Raw genomic sequence first — 22,175 nt, 5'->3', positions numbered from 1 at the left:
TCCTCCACAGCCCCAGAGCCCAGGACCGGAAGAAAGGCCTAGAAACCCAGCTCCTACCTTGACCTCCTGCTCGGCCGTGGTCACGATGCCCTCCCGCATGAACAAGCCGTAATCTTCAAAAAACTTGGCATATTTCTCAGCGTCTTTCTTACTCTGGTCAACGAAGAATTTTATTAGCCTCTTCTGTAAAACATCCCGGAGTTTCCTACAGAACAGAAATTCATTTAACACAAACAAGCAACTTCTACTGAACACAAGTGACCAGAAAGACATGAATCAGGGCTCAGCCCCACTAATAGTCAAAGAAATGAAAACCACCGTTTCTGGCCAAACCGAGGAAGCCTAAGCAGGAAGAAAGGCAAACCCTGGGCGATCGCCCAGCAGGAGGCAGCACGTGGGGCGCGCACCCTAGAGGCAGCCAGGTGAGCTGACGCCCCTCGCAGAGGACTGGCCAGCAACAAAGACCCCCGCATGGAAAACATGTCCACCCGTGAGCTGGTTTCTCCAACTGTGGAAATCACAGCTTGGGAAACAATTGCGAGTGCACCAAGACTTAAGGGCCAAGATTATCACTGTGGTACATGACACCTTATGAACCCTGGTGCTCAACGGAAGAACACAGGCTAAAATCCGTACGCACTGGACTACGGTGCGGCTGTTAAAAACCCCATCTTGGGCCGGGCACTGTGGTTCACAACTATAATCCCAGCCAGAGGATCACTTGAGGCCAGGAGTTCAAGAACAGGCCGAGCAACATAGCAAGACCCTGCCTCTACAAAAAAATTTAAAAACTAGCCATGCATGGGGGCATGTGCCCGTAATCCCAGCTACTCGGGAGGCTGAGACAGGAGGATCGCTTGAGCCCAGAAGTTCGAGGTTGCAGTGAGTTATGACAATGCCATTGCACTCTAGCCTGGGTCACAGAGCCAGACCCTGTCTCAAACAAACAAAAAAAATTAATGACAGTGGAAAGTGCTCCAAATAAGCTATTAGGTAGGAAAAAAGCAAACAAAATAGTGTAAATAATATGAATTCAATGATGTTAAAAAATTTTTTAAGAATCTATGTGGCTCTCTGCCTCTGAGGGTGGGATGGGCAGGAGCCACACAGCGCAAGCAGGGCCCTGCCCGCCACCTCGCTGGACCAGCTGCGCCCGAGGGCCACCAGATGAGAGAGAGTGTAATTCTCTCAGTACCAGGGCGCTCGGCACAGCAAGGGCATCTCACCACCCCACACCGTCACCCAAACCCACACCAACTACCAAGCCTCGGCCTCCACCTAAGGAAGCAGCACCCGTCCCAACGACGGGAGAGAACTGGCTGTCGAACTGACCATGAGCTCACGTGTGAGACTTCAAGGGGGCACGTTGATACTGCATATTGTACTTTATGGGCAATTCAGAGATTTCCAAAGGTATATTATTTCCAATTTAATTCCCATCCCACGTTAACTCTGAAACCTGCCGCTACCTGGCTGTCCATCTGCTACATTCTAAGCCGTAAACAGCGGTTAACTAGTTAGATTATAGGTGACTTGTACGTTCTCTAGTAAGCAAACATTACTTGCACTAGGGAAAAAAGCCAGTAAGTCCCTAATAAAGATTATTTGGTGAGCCTGGAACCAGTGTGGGGGGTGAAGACACTGTTGGAGGACTCCGAGCCAGCACACCAGGGGTCCCCGCTCTGCACATGCCCCAGCCTGCTGCAAAGCCCGAGCCGAGGTGGGGCAGGCTGGCCCAGGCCGACTCTACAGCCCTCCCGTTTCTAGACTCCAGCGTGGTGGTGACCAGCCATCCCCAAATTCCACTGGACACAGACTGAGCTGCTCCAGGGATGCCCCAGAGGCTGGGCCTAGGGAACCCGGAAGGCTCCCAAGGACCCCAACCCCCAGGCTTGGCTTCCCAGCTCTACGTTCTGCTCTCAGCTCCTGGAGTCCCGCCCTGGGCCCTCTGGTGGCAAAGGAGCCCATGGGGGATCAGCAGGACCCCAGTTCCCTGCCCTCCCTGGGCTCACCTGATGAGCGCGCTCTCCTGCAGGAGCTCCCGGCTGAGGTTCAAGGGAATGTCCTCGCTGTCCACCACACCTGAGAGACACGGCAGGTCAGGGCTCTCCCCCTACCCAAGTCCTCCAGGGCAACTGGCCCGTCATCCCCTCAAATCTCCCATGAGGTGAGACAGCAGCAGAAAGGACGGGACCGGGAGACCTCCCGAGCTGCAGGACTTGGGGACGTGAGCAGCGGGCCGGCAAGCCAGGCCAGCCTTAGCCAGGGGACAGCATTTATGGCGTCAGGATCCACCTGACACTGGGAAAACGATATCCTGCACTTTATGTTAAAAATCATCACTATGCTGTGGATAGTCTGCACCCTTCTGTGCTAAAATGATACAAAAGTTTAAAAGCTGAATTTTTTATTAAACTATAATCTCACCCAAATTTAACACAATTCATGCACAAATCTGAAACTCAAGTAATATTTCTAAATACCAAAAGACCTCAATTTAAACACCCCTCTGCTCCCCCCAAGTCAAACTAGGAAGCTTCCCAGGAGGCCCAAGCTGCTCCCCACCAGCTGCTCGGTCACCAGGCCACACTGGGGCCGGCTCTGTGGCACCGCAGCCGCTTGTCCCAACCACACGCGCTGAAGACAGACTGAGAGCGAGATCGGCGGCACTGGGCCACAGGGGACGTCACTCCCAGGCCAGGGCTCCAGCCCACACTAAGCGCGGGCTCCGGGCCACCGTACCTCGGAGGAAGCGTAGCCATTTGGGCAGGATGTCCGCGGCCTTGGTCTGGATGAGGACTTTGCGGCTGTACAAGGCGACACTGGAGCCCAGCTCCCGGCTCACGTCAAACATGGATGGCTTCTAGGGGCGAGGAAAGGACAGTGTCAGGCAGCAATGGCGGAATCCACCTCAGCCACGAGGAGGCAGACGCCGAAGGCAGGATCCCAGAGAGCCAGCCCTTCCCACACGGCCCTGGGCCGGGCGGGGGGTGGGTGTGATGAACCCAGAGGACGAAAAGGCCTGAGGAGGGTGTGCCTCGCGGCACCCACCTCCACCCACGCTGCCCTAAATGCAGGGAGGAGCCCCTCAGCCCCAAGGCTCCGCAGGGGTGGGGTGGCCTCCTCTGGACAGCCGCCACCCTCCCCAGTCCCCCCAGTCCCCCGTCTGCACCCGACGGAAGACACAGAAGACGACCTGCGTGTCCTCCCGACCGCAGCTGCACCTGGCCACAGGTCGGGTCGGCGGACGGCCACAGCCTGTCTCTGCATGGCCTGAGGATGGTTTTTACATTTTGAAGTGGTTGAAGAAAAAATGTAAAAAGGAATATTTCATGATATATGGAAAAGATATGAAATTTGAGTATCTACACAGCTAACAGGACACGGCTCAGCTCTTCTGTGTTGGTCCGTGTGTGGAGTGTCCCTCACCACAGCAGCAGAGACTGTGTCACCGCAAAGCCAGGACTAGTTACTCTCTGGCCCTCGCGGAAAGCGTCCGCTCCCGCCCGCTCTACGTCACGGTTCACAAACTTAACTCCGCCATCACGCGGGATCTTGTTAAAATTCGGGCTCTGACTCGGGGGCCCTGGCTGGGGCCTGGGACTGTGTTTCTACCACGTCCTGGGAGGTGCTGACGCTCCTGTGTGTGGACGTGAGGTGGGGCGGCCCCCACTCAGCTCGCTCCTCGGTGGATGTTGACAAATGCGGGGCGTTAAGAAGGTTCCAGGCAGATAAGGGCAGGACAGGCTGAGTTCTAAGCCCTGAACAGGTCTCTTCACTGCGGGATTTGCTGGAGCTGTAATGTGCTGACGGGAGCCACGAGTCAGGGGCTCAGGGAGCCCGGAGTGCACCGGCGCAGCGGCCGGCCACAGGCCCCCTCGGCCACAGTGCTCTGCAACGCGCTGCCTGGATGGGCACTGAGCTGCCCAGGGGGCCGGTCCCCCAGCATCAGGCCGGCATGCTGGTCCACCGGGCCCGGCGCCCGGCCCTGTGCTGAAAGACACCAGACAAAACCTCCCCTGGCTGTGTGACCCGTGCGAGAGCGAAAACCTGCGTTCATCCATCCAGAGGCATCTGGTTTTCTTTTGCTCTAATGCTGCAAAGTTAATTGTGTGACATGTCTGCAAAGCTGTTGCCATTTGGGGAAAGTGCTTGTCGCTGCCAAAACCACAGGGGCCGCGGGATCCCCGCTCCAGGGGCAGCAGAGTCACTCTGCAGGCCGTGCCAGGGCCAGGCCGTGCCTCACCGTGTCTGGCACGTAGAAGATGCTCCGGATGTTGAGTGGCGCATCTGTCCGGTAGTGCAGGGTGTAGCGAGGCTTGTCATAAGCCTGAGCGATGTAGCGGTAGAATTCCTCGTGCTGCCACTCGCCGATGTCCTTGGGGTCCATCATCCAGAGAGCCTGGAAAGGGAGACGGACGGAGGTGTCACGTTGCAAATATGTCTTCTCAACAACTGCGGAGCTGAGTGAGTGGCGCCCACGCCCCTGGACTGGCCTCCTGGAACAGGCAGGTGTGGTCTCAGGTGCAGACCCCCCGCCCCTCCAGTGCAGGAGACACACAAAAGGCTCTGGAGCAAGCGCCACCCCCTCCCCCCGACACTGTGTCAAGAGGAGCCTGTGAGAACGAACACTGGCCACCAACGGCTGCAGACGACAGAAGGGAGGCCTCCAGACACAGAATGTTCCTCAGCCACGAAAGGGAACGGCACCAATACTGCACCGTGGCTGAACCACGTGAGAAAAGTCAGCCACAAAAGACCACATTTGGTGTGATGCCATTTACAAAAAACATCCAGAACAGGCAACTGAACAAACAGAAAGCAGACGTGGCTGCCCAGGGCTGGGGGGAGGCTGAAGGTGTGACTGACAACAGGCACAGTTGCTGGCGGGGCTGATGGAAATGCTCTGGAACTGGCTGGGGTGGTGGCCGCACAACGCTGTGACTACACCAGACACCACTGAGACCAGGTGGACCAGGGTGCGGCGGGGCTGAGAACCCTGCCTGCACCCCAGCTCTCATCTCCCCACCTCTGCCCCTCCAGCCCTGAAACGCAGGGACTGGTCTCCACAAATGGCCCAGCCCCTCAGGGAGCCCCGGGCCTCACCTGCAAGGTGTTGATGCGCCTTCCGTTCAGGTACAGGGGGAAGCTGACGAAGTTACTATACTTTGTCACCACATCTGGAAGAGACAGAAGAGAACACTGAACCCACGAAGCTTCCTGGCCTGAGCACAAGCAGGGAAGGGCCCCTCTGTGCTGTGCCCGTTTCACAGGTGCACGAGCCACGGCGCAGCAGGGACACCCGCCCTCCCCTCCTGGCCGCGGGCTGGGCAACACCAGGACCTGGACGGAAAGAGGCCCAGCCTGCCGTGCGGTGCGACGCCGGTGGCAGGAACGTGGCTTTCTGGGCCAGCAGTGGCTGCTGCGAAGGGCTCGGCGGGACACGGGAAAAACCCCACCAGAAGGAAGCACCGTCCCCCTCTGGCTCAGGCCGGGCGGGAGGGCCGCCAGCATCCTGCAACAGGACTGCGCCAAACCCGCCAGGTTCTCTGAGGCTCAAGCCACGCAGTGGGAGGGAGGAGAGAACAAGCCAGCCAGGCTCGCCTTCCCGCACAACTCGCTCTCAGAACCAGCAGTTCCGTCCTTCCCGGGCCTGGCGGCCAACCCTGGGCCCAGCCCTTCCCCGGGGCACGGGGCGGCTGGGCCCTTCCCAGCTCCGCCCGGCGCCCTCGTCCAGCAGGAGCCCCCTCACACGGCACCCAGCCCCACTCACCTCGAACCCGGGCCTCGCTGGCGAACTCTCTGCAGTCGGATTTGAGGTGGATGATGATTTTCGTTCCGGTTCTAACTCCTGAAGCTTCAGCGATTTCAAACACGCCAGAGCTAAGACACAAGGGGGAAAGGAAGAGCCAGTTCCACACGTCACTGCTCACAAAACCCTGCACGGCACACGCGCCCACTTTCCCTTCTACACAAGCGAAGCCCAAACCAACGGGCAGAAAGCAAACTACCTGACCCTGGCAGGGCCCCTCAGTCCCCTGGACGGACGTCAGAACTGCTGACCCTGCGTCCACCCTCCAGGAGGACGTCCTGGGCTTGTTACGCGACAGCAGGCCCACGGTGCCGGTGGGGCCTGGCCTGGCTCCAAATCCGTGCCAGACACCTGAGGGGAAGCAAAAGCCGATCCCTGCGTTGTTTCTGAACTTCTGGCAGAGGCCAAGTGACCCCCGAGAAGAGCAGAAAACCGCTGCAGAGGCACAGGAAGAGAGGACACGCTCGCGGGCCTTGCTGACACCCTGGGCCACACGCACTCTGAGCACTGCTTCCGTGGAACTCGACGGGAACCCCTGGCTGCGACACAGCCACAGCCACGCCGTGCTGGGGCCAGGCCTCCTCTCCGGGCTGCACTGCCAGACGCACCAGGAAAGCACGATGCAGAAATGCAGCTCTGAGGCTACTAGAACATGTTGGCATCTGGCTAAGGTGTCACGCTCCTCAAATGGGGTCTCAAGTTTTTTTGGAAACTCCACCTAGTCAACTTGTAAGACACGGCCCCAGCGCACACCAGAGAAAAAAACAGGCGCCTTGGAGAGAGGAGCCCGGCGGGCACGGGAGGCGGCTCTGGGCAGACGCCCACTCTGCAGGGGCCACGCCGGGAAACTGCAGGGTCAGGGAGGAACCAGAACGAGCTCCCAGAGGGGGCCGCCCCGAGCAGGGGCCACCAGGAGAAAGGCTGGTGCTGACGCCAGACCACTGAGGAAGGAGCTCAGTCTGGGCCAGGGCCCCACACCCCAGAGCACAGTGATGGGGCCAACCACGTGGGACCACAGAGAAGCCACGGCCATTTGGAGCCACAAAAGTAACTGGCTCTCCAAAGTGGGAGAGTCAGATTTCATGTAAAAAGCCCAGAAAATGCTCATTTGCATTTTCTGAGGAGAATCTAACTTTCCAAACTCTATGCTGACTGCTTCAGCTCAAATCCAAGCTGCAAGTGCCCCAGGGACGGGCACAGGGACACTCCTGTGTGATGTGGGGCTTCTCCTCACTTACCCGTCTGAAAGCCACTGGTACCCAGGGCTCCCCGGGGCCGCCGAGCGGGAGTAGACCTCGACTCTGTCGGCCACCATGAAGGCCGAGTAGAAACCAACGCCAAACTGGCCGATGATCTTGCTGCTGGCCTCGGCCTGGTTCTGCAGCGCTTCCAGAAAGGCCTGCGGGGGCACAGGCTGGTCAGAGGGAGGGCGCCGTCTTCCCCCAGAGCTGACATTCTCAACTTCCCGTGTATGTTCCTCTAGCACCCGCCAAGATCTCATCTAATCCTCAAAACAGCCACGTTGAGTACCTCCCACCAGTTTCACACATAAAGAGCCAAGTCCCAGAGAGGCAAAGCGCCTGCCCAAGACCAAGGCGACAGGTCGATATTCAACTCCATGCCCAAAGCCCACAATTTCTGCCTGTCTCAGACAAGCGGAGGCCTGGAGGTCGCACCCAGGGGTGGGGATAAGCCCCCACCCTGCAGAAAGGCGAGGCTGGGCTTCCTGGGTGCCACAGACCCTGCAGGTCACAGGGGGAGGAGGAGGGGCCCCAAATTGGTCTCCTGCATAAAGTCTCCCGGATTCTAAGCTTTGTGGGCCAAGAGCACAAACCGAGCACGTGCTGCTGTACTGGACTACACAGCACTTCATCATTCTCATTCAACGTTAATGCCAAAGTTCCTTGGGTCGAAAATCAAGACCAGGCACAGTGGCTCACGCCTATAATCCCAGCACTCTGGGAGGCTGAGGCGGGAGGATTGCTTGAGCCCAGGAGTCCAAGACCAGCCTGAGGAAGAGCAAGACCTCGTTTCTAGTAAAATTAGAATTGGCCGGATGTGGTGGCACCTGTAGTCCCAGCTACTCTCAAGGCCAAGGCAAGAGGATCACTTGAGCCCAGGAGTTTGAGGTTGCAGTGAGCTAGGATGACACCACTGCACTCCAGCCTGGGTGACAGAGTGAGACACTGAGTCAAAAAAAGGAAGTAAAATGCACGCACCATGGCTGTGGCCAATACTGAACAACAGGACCCAGAACGTTCTGCAACTCGGGAAACACTGTGCATCTGCCAGGCCCAGCGCGGCAGCTGCTGAGCGCCTGGACGTGGCCAGTGTGACTGAGGAACTACACTTTACGTTTAATTTTAGTGCATTTACATCGAAACAGCCACATGTAGCTAGTGGCTCCTGTATGGGACAGCACAGACCACCCTTGGTAGAAATACAACAAAAAACCTAATGGGGGGGAGTCACAGTTATGGTAGTTTTTTAAAAGTAGAAGTTTCTGTGAATCACTTTGGATCAACATCCGCACTATCATCAAGCATTTGGCACAAGTGCCACGCAGGGCTCGCGCAGGCTGACAGATAAAGGAGAGGCACCAGGGCAGCCGAGCCACCAGCCTTCGTCGCAGGCTGGCAGATGCCGCAGCGGAGGAAACCTCAGTCGACACGCATCTTCCCACCGCAGGCAGCCAAGTCCCCCAGCAGTGCTGGTAAGAGCCACCAAACCCACAGACGGCGTGGCCCGGCTCATTGCTGTCAACGGTGCTGTCTCGGAGGAGGAGACGTCCCCGCTGGCCCTCTCTGCGCCAAGCCCACTCAGCGCAGGGACTGGCTGGGGAAGGACGTTGCAGAGAAGCAGCGGGAGGCAGAATGGCAACACCGACAGCCTCACAGCTACGGTCGTCAGCTTCCAGCTACGGCAGAACCAACCTCCCCATCCATAAAATGGAAATACTGGCCGGGCGGGTGGCTCACGCCTGTAATCCCAGCACTCTGGGAGGCCCAGGCGGGAGGATCGCTCAAGGTCAGGAGTTCAAGACCAGCCTGAGCAAGAGCGAGACCCCGTCTCTACTAAAAAAAAAAAAAAAAACAGAAAGAAATTATCTGGCCAACTAAAATATATATAGAAAAAATTAGCCGGGCATGGTGGCGCATGCCTGTAGTCCCAGCTACTCGGGAGGCTGAGGCAGTAGGATCCCTTGAGCCCAGGAGTTTGAGGTTGCTGTGAGCTAGGCTGACGCCATGGCACTCACTCTAGCCAGGGCAACAAAGCGACACTCTGTCTCAAAAAAAAAAAAAGGAAATACTAATACCACCACCAATGTCAGAGGTCCCTTTGACACTAAAATGAAACACAGCTGGCCCTCCATATTCTCGGGTTCCACACCTGTGGATTCAACCAACCAAGGATCAAAATAAAGGAAAATAAAACTCAGGAAAAATAAAAATAAAATTTAAAAGACTACAGTATCACAAGTATTTACATGGCATTAGGTATCACAAGTAACCAGAGATGATTTAAAGCACATGAAGGGTGTGCATGTGACATGCCACACCATTTACATCAGGGACTTGGGAGCATCCCGGAGTTTGGCATCTGCGGGAGGTCCTGGAACTAACCCCGCCCCCCACCCAGGGACACTAAGGGTCGGCTGTGCTGTCAGAAACTGTTCCCGCAGTGCCTGCCACGTGGCGCACACCCGAATCTCATTTAATCTGGCACCCAGGGCACCCTTACAGGAGGGATCCTCGCACACCAAGGGGCAGGATCGCAGTGGGCCTGTGCTTACCTTTGACCCTGATCTGGCGATCGTTCCCAGGTTGGACACCAGCTCTTCCTGTGTCATCCCGATGCCAGTGTCCTGAGGAGAAAGACACTCTAAGTGCCAGAGCAACGGCACCGGGGGAGTGGGCTGAGGCAAATAGCATCAACGACACTGGGCAGACGGGGCCCGGCGAAGTGACACCACACGCTGATCAGAAAAGACTCACTGCAGTCACCTCAGCCCGGCCTCACCAGAGCAGAAAGTGTCCTGGATTACCGAAAACCACCCTGAGAAGAGCATACTAAGTCAGCAACTTGGAGGCAAAGCTACGAGTCTTCTGTCACCACAATTCTGCCTTGTCAGTGCCTTCTCCTTGGCTTGGTTCTTTAGAACAGCTATTTCCTCCTTTGGTGGCTCTACTGATCCAGCAGGACAATCTGATTTAAGAGAATACAGGCTGGGCGCAGTGGCTCACACCTGTAACCCCAGCAGTCTGGGGGGCTGAAGTGGGAAGATCCCTTAAGCTCAGGAGTCCGAGGTTGCAGTGAGCTATGATTGCAACCCTGCACTCTGGCCTGGGCCACAGAGCAAGATCTTGTCTCAAAAAAAAAAAAAAAAAAGAGAGAGAGAGAAAATACAAACTATAGGAAGCAGGTGTGAAGAGTACACTCTGCGGGAGACACAGGGATGGCCCAACCCCATCGCCACGGGAGACGGGGAGGCAGTGCCGTCCCGCTGCCTCTCGCAGCACCTCCCCGGGAACAGGTGTAGCTCTCACTTGGGAGCCTCAGATCTGCCCATCCTGTGGCTGGCTGCTGCGACCTCAACACTGGTGTTCTCCTAAATGTGCATGTTGGAAGCCAACTCCCAGGGTGATGGTATTAAACGGCGGGATCTTTGGGAGGTGGTAAGGTCTTGAGAGCCTCACTCGCAAGACTGGGATTCACGCCCTTGTAAGAGGCTTGAGGGAGGCTGTTCGCCTCTTCTGCCACGTGAGGGCACCCAGAAAGCACTATCTATGAGGAGCCATCCTCACCAAATCTGCTGGCCCCTCGAGCTTGGACCTCCCAGCCTTCAGAGACGTGAGCACTACATCTCTGCTGTCTGTAAGTGAAGTACCCAGTCTACAGCGCTCTGTTACAGCAGCCTGAACAGACTGGGACACAGAGCAACAGCGTTTGAGGCTGCACCACTTCATTCCAGCCTGGGCCACAGAGCAAGACGAAAGGAAGGAAAGAAACAAAGAGAAAGAAGGAAGGAAAGAAAAGAAAGAAAAGGAAGGAAGGAAAGAAAGAAATTTAAATAGAATCCTAAGGAAAAGGTTAGGCTGAAACAAAGGAGAAAACACATCTAAAAGTTACTATTTTCAACTTATTTTGATTTCTTCCCAAAGTGATCTACAGATTCATTGCAATCCCAATCTAAATCCTTAAGGTTTTGCAGAAAATGACAAGCTGATTCTAAAATTTATATGGAAATACAAAGAACCTAGAATATTTTGAAAAAGAACAAAGTTGGAGAACTTATACTACCTAATTTTAAGACTTACTATAAAGCCACAGTAATTAAGACAGTGTGATATGGGCATTTAAGGACGGACACACACATCAAAGGAACCAAACAGAGTCCAGAAACAGAGCCACACAGGAAGTGTGCCAATTGATTTTTGACAAAGATTCCAAGATAATTCAGTGGGGATGGGGATTATAAGTCTTTAAACAGATGGTGCTGAAACAACTGGATAGCCATAAGCAAAAAATAAATCTTAACCCCTACTCACACCATATACAAAACTAACTTGAAATGGATCATAGATATGAGAGATAAAACTATAAAAGAAAGCACAGGGGAAAATTTTTATGACTCCGGAATATACAAAGATTTCTAGACAGATCAGTAAAAGAATGAAGCATATAGGAAAGAACGGATAAACCTTACTTCATTAAAATTAAAAAATTTTGCTCTTCAAAAGATACCACCAAGACAATAAAAAGGCAAGCCACAGATTGGGAGAAAACATTTGCAGAATGTGTATCTGATAAGGACTCATCTAGAATATATACAGAACTCTTACACTTCAATAATAAGAATGCAAACAACTTGATTAAAAATGAGCAAAAGATCTGAATAGACATTTCACCACACGGCTGATAAGCACACGAAAAGATGCTCCACACCACTAATCATTAGGGAAATGCAAATTAAAACCACAATGAGAAGCTACTGCACACCCACTAGAATGGCTAAAATTAAAAAGTCTGACAATACCAAGTGTTGACAAGGATGAGCAGCAACTGGAATTCTCATACATTGCTGGTAGCAACGCAAAACGGACACCCACTTAGGAAACATTCGTCAGTTTCTTATAAAGTTAAAGAGATACCCACTTTACTCCCAGGTATTTAGGAGTAAATCCTACTCCTAGGTATTTGCCCAAGAGAGATGAAAACCTATATCCCTGCAAAGACTTGAACTCAGTGGTTCGCAGAAGCTTTATCCCTAACATTCCCACTGGAAACGACCCGGTGCGCACCAGGGGCTGAATGGGCAAGCACGTGGTGAAGCCACATGGAACGCCTGGCAGTAACCAAAGCAATGACCCCTGGTGCAGGCAACAGCGTGGGTCCATTGCAAAGCTCGGTGCTGGGTGGAAGCAACCAGACTTAAAAGACTACGCACTGGATAATTCTACAGATATGAAATTCTAGAAAAAACAAAACTATGGTGACAGAAAGCAGATCAGTGGTTGCTATGGGTTGGGAATGGGGGAAGGAACTGATTGCAAAGGGACCCGAGAGAACACCGGGGCTGGCATCACGATTGAATGGGGGCCACGTGGGCGTATGCACTGGTCAAAACTCATCGAACGGGGTGAATTTTGTTATATGCAAGTCATACCTTGATAAAGCTTACTTAAAAACAACAACAACAAGGAAAGGCACACACAGACCACAGAGAATGAGCAAACAAGAGACAGTGACCAACAGGGAGGATTCCACACATGTGCGCACCCACACGCACAAACACACACACATGCACACACACACATACACCTTAGTCCTAAGAGGAAGAAAAGGCTGGGCACAGTGGCTGATGCCTGTAATCCTAGCAATTTGGGAGGCTGAGGCAGGAGGATCACTTGAGGCCAGGAGTTCAAGGTTGCAGTGAGCTATGATCAGGCCACTGCACTCCAGCCTGGGCGACAGAGCAAGACCTCATCTCTTAAAAAAAAAAAAAAACCTACAGAAAAAGTACATAAAGCAAGAAAATACTTTTGTCCAGCTGTACAATGTGTTTATGTTTTAAGCTAAATGTTATTATAGAGTCAAAAAGTTAAAAAAAGTTAAAAGTTTATAAAGTAAACAAGTTACAGTAAGCTAAGGTTAATTTGTTATTGAAGAAAGAAAAATATATTTTTTAAAATTTACTGTGGCCCAAGTGCAGAGTATTTACAGATAAAGTCTGCAGTGGTGCATAGCCACGTCCGAGGCCTTCACATTCCCTCTCCACTCGCTCACCCAGAGCAACTGCCAGTCCTGCAAGCTCCATTCCTGGTACATACCCTATACAGGTGCACCATTTTTTGTCTTTTACCCTGTATTTTTACTGTACCCTTTCTCTATTTAGGTATTTTTAGATACACAAAATACTTCCCATCGTGTTACAGCTGCCTGCAGCATTCAGTGCAGTAACACGCTGTCCAGGTGGGAAGGCCAGGAGCAACAGCCTAGCCTGGGCACAACAGGCCACACTGAGGTTTGTGTGAGTGCACTCTGTGATGTTCACGCAACCATGACATCGCCTGATGCCTTTCTCAGAACAGACCTGCATCACTAAGCAATGCATGCCTGCATCTTGAAAGCAGACAGAGAAGAACTGAGAAAAAGTCACAGTAAAAGTGGTGGAGAGGTGGGGTCAGGCTCTGTTGCTGCAAGGGGAACTGACTTAGGAGGCCTCCAAATGCCAGGTGGGTTCACTGTGGGGTGCCTGCGGCAGGGGTGACCAGTGGGCCTCTGTGCCAGAGCAGGACACGGGCTTGTCTAGAGCAGACACATGTCATTCATGTGCTCCAATACCTCACAGCAACATCCTGAGCAGGTAAGCAGAGCTCACTCGGTAGAGGCAGGAAGCAAAATGAAAAATGCGTAACCACATCTGTAACCCAGGAAATGCAGACCACAAGCAGAGGGGTCCGCCATCACTGGCGCACCGCCCTGGCCAAAAGGACAAGTCTGGTGACACCAAGTGTGGGTGAGGATGGGGCGGAAGCAGAGTGCACCCTGACAGCCTCGGGGATCACACGTCAGCGATGCCCTGCGGCAGAGCACGCCCTGCCCAAACCCTGCCATCTAGTAACTCTACTCCTAGGTACGGGTCCGACAGAAACTCCCACCCTTGAACGTTAGGAGCAACTTACACACATGCTTATTGCAACATCACTTGTAATTGTGGAAAAGTAGAAATAATCCAAATGTGCAGATTAGATAAATTATGACCTATTTATACAACAGCATACTACATAGCAATCCGAACTACAATAACTGAACAAGAGAAGCAAAGCACAGAAAATACATCCTCTGTGACCCCCTCATTATAACAGGCAAAATGAACCAACATACTGTTCAGATACAAATCAAGATGGCAAAATTATGAAGAAAAGGAAGGAGACAATTGTCTCAAAAGTTAGACTAGCAGCTAATTTCCAGGTAGAAGGGGGTGTTGGGAAGGGCTGTGACTAAGGAGGGACAGCTGGGGCTGAAGGTTCCAGAGTGTTCTATGTCTTAACCTGGATGGTGGTTACCTGAGCGTTCACTCTATTAGTCTTTTCAACTTCTGTTTTTGCAAAATAAAATAAACGGACTCCATAAGCTTCCACCACGGTCCAGCCCTTCTCAAGGAAAAGGCGGAAAGCGAAGGGAAATGCGCAGAGCAAAAGTGCACCAATAAGTCCCTGACCCTCGTCAGTGTGACCTCAGCCCGCAGTCAGGGTCAACACTACTGTGCCGAGGAGTGTGACAGCGCAGACCTGGACAGGATGGGATGAGATGGGTCCTCACCTCTGCCCTCTTCCTCCCAAAGCCAACACCCCAGGGGTCTAATCATGAGAAAAACACCAGACAAACCGCAGCAGGGGCATCCGACATCACACCTGGCCAGTCCGCCAAGCTGCCCAGGCCACCAAAGACAAGGACAGTCTGAGACAGTCACAAGGAGCCCAAGGAAACATGACTGTCGTGTGGGACCCTGGGACAGAAAAGGGGCATCAGGGGGACATGGGGAAACCTGAACAGCTCTGGTTAGGAACACACAGGCCGGGCACGGTGCTCCTGCCAGTAGTCCCAGCACTCTGGGAGACTGAGGCAGGAGGATCGCTTGAGCCCAGAAGTTTGAGGTTGCTGTGAGCTATGATGACACCACTGCACTCTACCCTGGGTGACAGAAAGATACTGTCCCCCCCAAAAAAAAATAAAAATAAGGAAAAACACATGAATCCTGGTTCATTAACTGTAGCCAACGTAACATACTAACCTAAGACTTTAGTCATAAAGGAAGTTGGGTGCACAGTACATGGCAACTCTTTGTACTGCCTTTAAATTTTAAATCTGCTCAAAAATAAAATAAATATTCTAGCTGGAGACCTAGCAAAAACAAACAAACGAAAAAAAAAAAAACAAAAACAAAAAAAAAAAGAAAGGAAGAAAAAAGAAATTAAATTTTAATAAATAAATCTTTTAAAAAAAGAAACAATAAAATAAAATAAAGTTGAAGTACAGATATTTCCGATACCAGCATAGATCACTTGCTGACAGCCAACGCACCATGTAAGATTTTGAAAGGAATCTGTGAGGGTTTACGACAGGTGTGTATGCAAAATATTTGACATCAAAGGGAAAAGAGGGTTTTGTCATTGGAATGATACCGTTGCCAGATTCTTACATTATAAATGAAGTGGTAAATATCAAATCAAGCCAGACAGTGATAAAGTAAGGCTACATATTTTATTCCCTAAAGAATCCCCTAAAAATAATGAAAAGCAATGAAGCTGAAGTGTCAGCATGAGAGAGAGAATGGCACAATACCTGAGCCCCACAAAAGCCCCACCTTTAGTAAAACTTTACATAAGAATAATGTATCAATATCGGTTAACTAACTGTAACAACGGACCACCCACATCAGGTGTTAGGGGAAACTGAGTGTCAGGGGTGTATCAGAACTCTTCGTATCATCTGTTCAAATTTTCTGGGAATCTAGAACTGTTATGTTTTTTTTTTTTTTTTTTTACAAAAAAAGAAGACAAAAGACAAAAGCAAACAAAAATCCTTTTTAGAACATAAACAATCCTAGGAAGCAATGGCACATGACAAACCTCTCTGCTCAGGGACCACAAGTCACATCCCCACTGCCCCTGCCCCATCCTCAGCTCACCCCAAGGGCCCCCAGGCTGCAAATGGCAGGGAAGTGCAGGAGGCCCCTTCGCACATCCCAGCCCCCTGCCCCCGCCCTGCCACTGGCCAGCTCAGGGAGAGGTGAAGGAAAGAAACCCACGCCCCACCCAATCCTGGTGACAAACAGCTTGCACGCAACAAGGTGGCTCAGCCCGGACTCTAATTCTTTCCCCAAGAGGGAATACATAAAGCTGAGACCCCACAAAGCCTTCCTTTAACTAAAACGGTGATCATCGATCATCCCCTTACCCACGTACACACTCATCCATCTGGCATGGTCCAGGAACGAGCGGTGTTCCAGAAAGGGATGCTCAGACCCACCTGGGCCTGTGCCAGCCCCGCGGTTACGCGGAGACCCTGGGATGGAAGGTCAGGCAGCTGTCTCAGGAACACAAAGTCCCCCAGGGCCACTGCCTCACGAAATCCCTTTGCCTTTCTAACTCTTTGACCTTAAAATTCTCACAACAGCAACCACAAGTGCTGCTTTGTCTGTGTGGTAAGGGGGAAGCACAGTTTAAAAACATGAAATGAGTACATTAAAAATATGTTTAGTGATGTTAACAACTGCACACACCAAACCTTACATTGACATGTGCTAAAACGTTACTAGCAGTTAGCTCTGGATGATGGTGATTTTAATTTTCTTTTCTGCTCACTTGTTTTCCAAATTTTCTATAATGAATGAGTGCGATTTTAGCAGTCAATTAAAACCAGAGCCCTCCTAACAGTAAAGACAGCACATCAGCGGGAGCCTAGAGACGTAGCTAGAAGGCAGGTGCCGTCTCCTCTGCGAGCCCTGGACTGCCACACGCCCGGACACCAGAGGCCGTACCTGGATCGTGATGGTGCCTTTCTCAGAGTCGGTCTGCAAGTGAATCTCCATTTCTGGCAGTGTCTGGCCGTCAGACACCAGTCTATGACGCAGCTTTTCCAAAGCATCGCTAGCATTGGAGATCAGCTCCCGTATAAACACCTGCAGGAACAGAAACCAGAGGAATGGAGGCCAAAGGAGCCGGACTCTGCATTTACAACTGTTAAAGTGCAACAGCTGCCATGGAACACTCAAGCTCACTAAACATCAAGATTCTCCGCTTCAGTCAAAGGCAATTCCTCTGGGCAGGTCACAAAGTTCCTAATGGTGCATCACTTCTCCCCACAGCGCTACCTAGTAAGCTACGACTCTTTCCCTTCAGGATGTTCCATCAAGCCTCAAGTTGTGTCCATTTGTTAACTCAAACTTTAACAAGAACCCCTGAGGGAACACTCCCTTCTCAGCTCTGGCACAGGGATAACAACACACACCAGACATCTGTTTCTCCTCCTCGGCGGAAACAGACTCACTGGCTTCGCTCCACCTAGCAGGGACCACCAAACACCAGACCCACCAGATCTTGGAGAAAAAAGGGCCACAGGGCTCAACCCCAACTGCCCTCTCAGGACCTGAAAAGCACCTTGACCTCAAACAGAGCTTCTAGTTAAAGTGAGTGTCGGCACCCAGGTGAGAGTAAGTGGGTGACCTCCCCAACGCAAGGCGTTGGGATTCGGGAATATAGCACATAACAGCACAACACCTGGAAATATTTCCCGAAAAGTCTCTCTGAACTCTGTGCTTTACTCTTGTTCAGAATTCTCTTTGCATTCTAGCAATAATCAGCATGTAAATGACGATGGTCTGATTGTTCTCCAGTTTTCCATGTCCTATCACCTCTGAGTTTTAATTGCCTCAGAAAGCTCCGTGTAACCCTCCCTGCTCTACACACACAGGACCAGGGAACCTTCTTCCTCCAGCCACCGATGCCCCCAACTAGACCTGCAAGTAGTGACACAAGACAAGGGGGAAACACAGGGGCCTCAGTCAGGTACTTCGACAGCTCTGCAGAAACGGATCTCACTGGAGCTCCACACCAGTATTTGGAGATTTCTGCAATTACTGGCAAAATTTAATTAATTCCCAGAGTCCAACTGGCCCAAAGAATCATCTGGATACACTTATCCACAAAACCCAAAGCAGAGTTTGGTAGAAAACAGTCTCACTGGATGCTTAAGGTGGGGACCTGTCCAAAGTTTAATGCATTCTCACAGCTAATACACTGCCTGGCATTTCCCCAGAATGGCATAAAATTAGTTTTGCCAAAAGAAACCCTGCTAGCACCGGCAGCGATTAGCAGGTAGCGTACCTCTTTCTCTGAGTATAAGGAACGGGCAACAATGTCCAAAAGCTTCTTTGTCTCAGCCTGGAACTCGTGTTTGGAAACGGAACCTAGTAATGAATCACAGACGCGGCCAATAAAATTCAGTTTCTATTTCTGTGGAAGAACATGCTACGTAACATTCAAAAGAATGTTTAAGGTTATGCGTTTTAAACATTTTTTAAAAAAACGAACAAAAAGAAAGAAGGGGACAGAAACACTCTCTCTCAGGTAAGGAGGTCTCAGGAGCAGAACAAATCCAGCGGCTGCTCTCTCCACAGAAAGGGGCGCACGAGAGACCAACGCTCCCACTGCTAAGGCCAGACGCACCTCGGGTCACCTCTGGGGGACCCTGGAGGTGGACTTCCCTAAGTACGTGGGCACAAGAATGGGCTGGCTCTCACTAGACCCTGGATTGTGTTCTTCAAAAAAGCAGTTTCCACATTTTTTATTCAAAAAGCGAATTAACACGAAAACCTCATTTCTCTTAACTTCAAAGATTCTGTTCTTGTTGCCTCACTTAGAAGCCAGAAACGGAACCACTTCGGGGACGGGCTCTGAAGGCTGCTCTTCTGTCTTCCCGGGGGAAGCAGGAAGACGACTGGAGGATTCAGTGCCCCACAAGCCGGGCCAACACGAGCTTGCGTCCAGCCCCCTGATTGCTAGCAGATGTGCCGGGAATCACCAGAGAAGGTGCCACATGGCGAATTCACGGGCGACCACCAGAGGGGGCAGCACGCCCGGGATAATGCGGGAGGCCCTCGCCGGGACAGGCACGGAGGATACGTGACTCAGGGCAAAGCTCCCTGCGACCAGGACCTTCCAAGCCCTGCAGCGAGCAGGCGGCTCCCTCAGTCAACACCTCCACCTCAGCAAAACTGCCCCGGACAAGCCAGCAATGAACCGAGCAAGACGGCCCAGCCCCGCTGAGGCCGAACACACTACCCTGCACGGTCTCGGTGCTGCTGATGATGGAATGCAGGGCCTCCGCCTTGTCCTCCGCCGCCTGCGTGCTGTACGGCTGCGCGGCACCCACGCGCCAGGCCAGGCTTCGCCTGGGGCTCCCGAACTGGACTGTGGTCCTTCGAGGACACAGAACCGGTTTTCCTGAAAGGACAAGCATGCAGAAAGAACGAGCATTAGAAAGACATCGGACACAGAATATCACACTCTTCACAACTAGTCTGTCCAGCCGTGCGGATTCCTCTATGTCAGGCTGTTGCTCAAAAGAGAAATGACAAGTGACTGAACGTCATACAGCTACTCCTGTGTCAGGGTGTGGTTTTGGCAACCTGCGGTCACACGGGTCATGTCATTGTAAGATGCTGGGGCTCACTGGAACCTCAGGGACAAAACTGCAGGGGTGGGCAGGTGCCTTCTGAGGCCATGTCCCACACCCGCCCCCAGGTAAGATCAGGGAGCACCAGGGCACGGCTGCTGGTCAGATGTTCATTACATGCCGGTTTCAAGGTCACGGTCAGCCAGGACATCCACACCTAAAGGAACCACATCTGCCTGTTAGGTGCTATTCTTCCTTGCAAATTGGTAACATATAGGAAGCAGTGATGTAGAAGGTCCAGACATACATAGTTTGAAGGTTTTAAAAATTAACACATCAATGTCCACATTCCTACAAGATATAAAAATTGGCCTTTTTTTTTTTTTGAGACAGAGTCTCGCTCTGTTGCCCGGGCTAGAGTGAGTGCTGGGGTGTCAGCCTAGCTCACAGCAACCTCAAACGCCTGGGCTCAAGCAATTCTACTGCCTCAGCCTCCCGAGTAGCTGGGACTACGGGCATGCGCCACCATGCCCGGCTAATTTTTTCCATATATATTTCTAGTTGGCCAGCTAATATCTTTCTATTTTTAGTAGAGACAGGGTCTCGATCTTGCTCAGGCTGGTCTCGAACTCCGGACCTCAAGCGATCCACCCGCCTCGGCCTCCCAGAGTGCTAGGATTACAGGTGTGAGCCACCTCGCCCGGCCAAAATTGGCCTATTCTTAAGGCTCATTCCTGGATTTATAAATAACACGAACCCAGTTAGCCTTTACCTTAGTGCAGAATACCTTAAAAACATCTAACCCAATTCAGAAAATATTCAATTTCCAAACAGTATAAATATTGAATCCTCTAGGCCTACCTAATTGCGCTGTTCACTTTAACCATACAGTTAAAAAAAAAAAAAAAACCTGGGGCATTGCTTCTGGAATTAAATATTTGGTATCAGAGGATTTCATCAAGAGTCCACACTAGGCCAAGGTGCTGAAGTCCCGGTGCCCCCACCCAGCGCCCCAGCCCAGGCAGAGCCAGCCCTTGGAGCACAGCAGGGAAGGGTCTTGGCATCACCCAACCACCAGCAGAACCCAGCGGCCACGCTGCCTTGCTGCTCCCAGGGACAGCACTGAGTACATGTTCAGAGACGAGATAAGCTGCGGACCCTCTGCTTACAGTACTGCAGGACTTCAGAAAGGCAATCGGTAAGGACTGGAATAAAGATGTTCATGCAGGTAAGACGAGAGTCCAGTCTCCAGGACATAGCAACATGAGCATAAGTGTATGAACTACCTGGTCTAAACGGGCCTCCCAGGAGCAGGGGAGAGTGGACTGATTAATGGCCAGCATACACTTTTTATTTCATCTTCTGTGCATAAGTATTTTAATCAAGAACACGTCTTAGAGAGCCTTCCATATCAGTACATATACAACTGCTTATTCTTTTTAATGAACACAGTATTCCAGGCTAATGGGTAAGTACTTAGTTAGTGCCCAATGGGTAGATGTTTAAACTATTTTTAGTCTTTTGTTATTAAAAATAAAGCGACTGGGTGGGCACAGTGGCTCAGGCCTGTAGTCCTAGCACTGTGGGAGGCCGAGGCAAGAGGATCACTTGAGCCTAGGAGTTTGAGGCTACAGTGAGCTATGATGACGCCACTGCATTCTAGCCTAGGTGACAGAGCGAGACCATGTTTCAGAAATAATAATACTGCTCCTAAGTGTTAAACAATTACCTATTGTATGTTATCCTTCAGGGAAGAGAAGGGGATAAGGGAAAATATCCATGTTTCTGCTCATTTGTGCAAAAGAAACAGGAAGGAAAACCCAGAAACTAAGGAGACCATGTGTTCATTTCTCAGAGCTGCTAAAACAAAGAACCACTAACTGGGTGATTTGAAACAACAGAAAGTTCTGGAGGCCAGAAGTCCGTAATCAAGGTGCAGGCAGGGTTGGCTCCTCCTGAGGCTGCAGGCGATCCGTTCCAGCCTCTCTCCAGCTTCCGTAGCCTCGGGCATTGCCTGGCTTGTGCATCTTCACTACACGACATCTGCTCTATGCACGTCTGTCTTCAAATGTCCCCATTTTATAAAGACACAGTCACACTGACATAGGGGTCACCCTAATGACCTCATCTTAACTTGATCATCTATAAAGACCTCATTCCCAAATAAGGTCACATTCACAGGGAGTGGAGTTGGGACTTCATCTTTTGGGTGGACACAATTCAAACCACCACAGGTGTGTGTCAACAGAATGTAAAGAACAGGGATATGGGACAGGGTAGCAGGGCTGAGAGGAACATGACATTTCTATCTCTTTTTTTTGGTGATACAGAGTCTCGCTCTGTTGCCTGGGCTAGAGTGCCATGGCGTCAGCCTAGCTCACGGCAACCTCAAACTCCTGGGCTCAAGTGATCCTCCTGCCTCAGCCTCCCAAGTAGCTGGGACTATAGGCGCACGCCACCATGCCCGGCTAATTTTTTCTATTTTTAGTAGAGACAGGGTCCCACTCTTGCTCAGGCTGGTCTCAAACTCCTGACCTCAAGTGATCCTCCTGCCTCGGCCTCCCAGAGTGCCAGGATTACAGGCGTGAGCCACTGCGCCTGGCCTGAGTATATCTTTTTGTGTATCTCTGCCCCTTAGAGCCATGCTAATGTTTCTCATACCCAAAAGTAAACCAATGAA

General features: G+C 51.7%; 1 protein-coding gene across 2 annotated transcripts in view; it reads right to left on the bottom strand.

Moving 5' to 3' along the window:
- TRAP1 (TNF receptor associated protein 1) overlaps positions 1 to 22,175 on the bottom strand; it is a 42,480-nt gene that overhangs the window by 7,602 nt on the left and 12,703 nt on the right. Inside the window, exons 2-12 of one of the 2 annotated variants that reach the window (XM_069487011.1) lie at positions 19,162 to 19,323; positions 18,205 to 18,287; positions 16,860 to 17,000; positions 9,606 to 9,677; positions 7,051 to 7,211; positions 5,774 to 5,883; positions 5,107 to 5,180; positions 4,247 to 4,402; positions 2,743 to 2,863; positions 2,013 to 2,082; positions 58 to 205 (exon numbers count right to left, since the gene is read on the bottom strand). In XM_069487011.1, the coding sequence (XP_069343112.1) occupies positions 58 to 205; positions 2,013 to 2,082; positions 2,743 to 2,863; positions 4,247 to 4,402; positions 5,107 to 5,180; positions 5,774 to 5,883; positions 7,051 to 7,211; positions 9,606 to 9,677; positions 16,860 to 17,000; positions 18,205 to 18,287; positions 19,162 to 19,323 (1,298 nt within the window). The remainder of the gene's footprint in view (positions 1 to 57; positions 206 to 2,012; positions 2,083 to 2,742; positions 2,864 to 4,246; positions 4,403 to 5,106; positions 5,181 to 5,773; positions 5,884 to 7,050; positions 7,212 to 9,605; positions 9,678 to 16,859; positions 17,001 to 18,204; positions 18,288 to 19,161; positions 19,324 to 22,175) is intronic. The other variant, XM_069487012.1, reaches the window with a different exon arrangement.

This window comes from Eulemur rufifrons, chromosome 14, assembly GCF_041146395.1.
Source record: "Eulemur rufifrons isolate Redbay chromosome 14, OSU_ERuf_1, whole genome shotgun sequence".
NCBI classification, from domain to species: domain Eukaryota; kingdom Metazoa; phylum Chordata; class Mammalia; order Primates; family Lemuridae; genus Eulemur; species Eulemur rufifrons.
The sequence above is the reverse complement of the archived record's forward strand: the minus strand, read 5'-3'. Positions and strand labels throughout refer to the sequence as shown.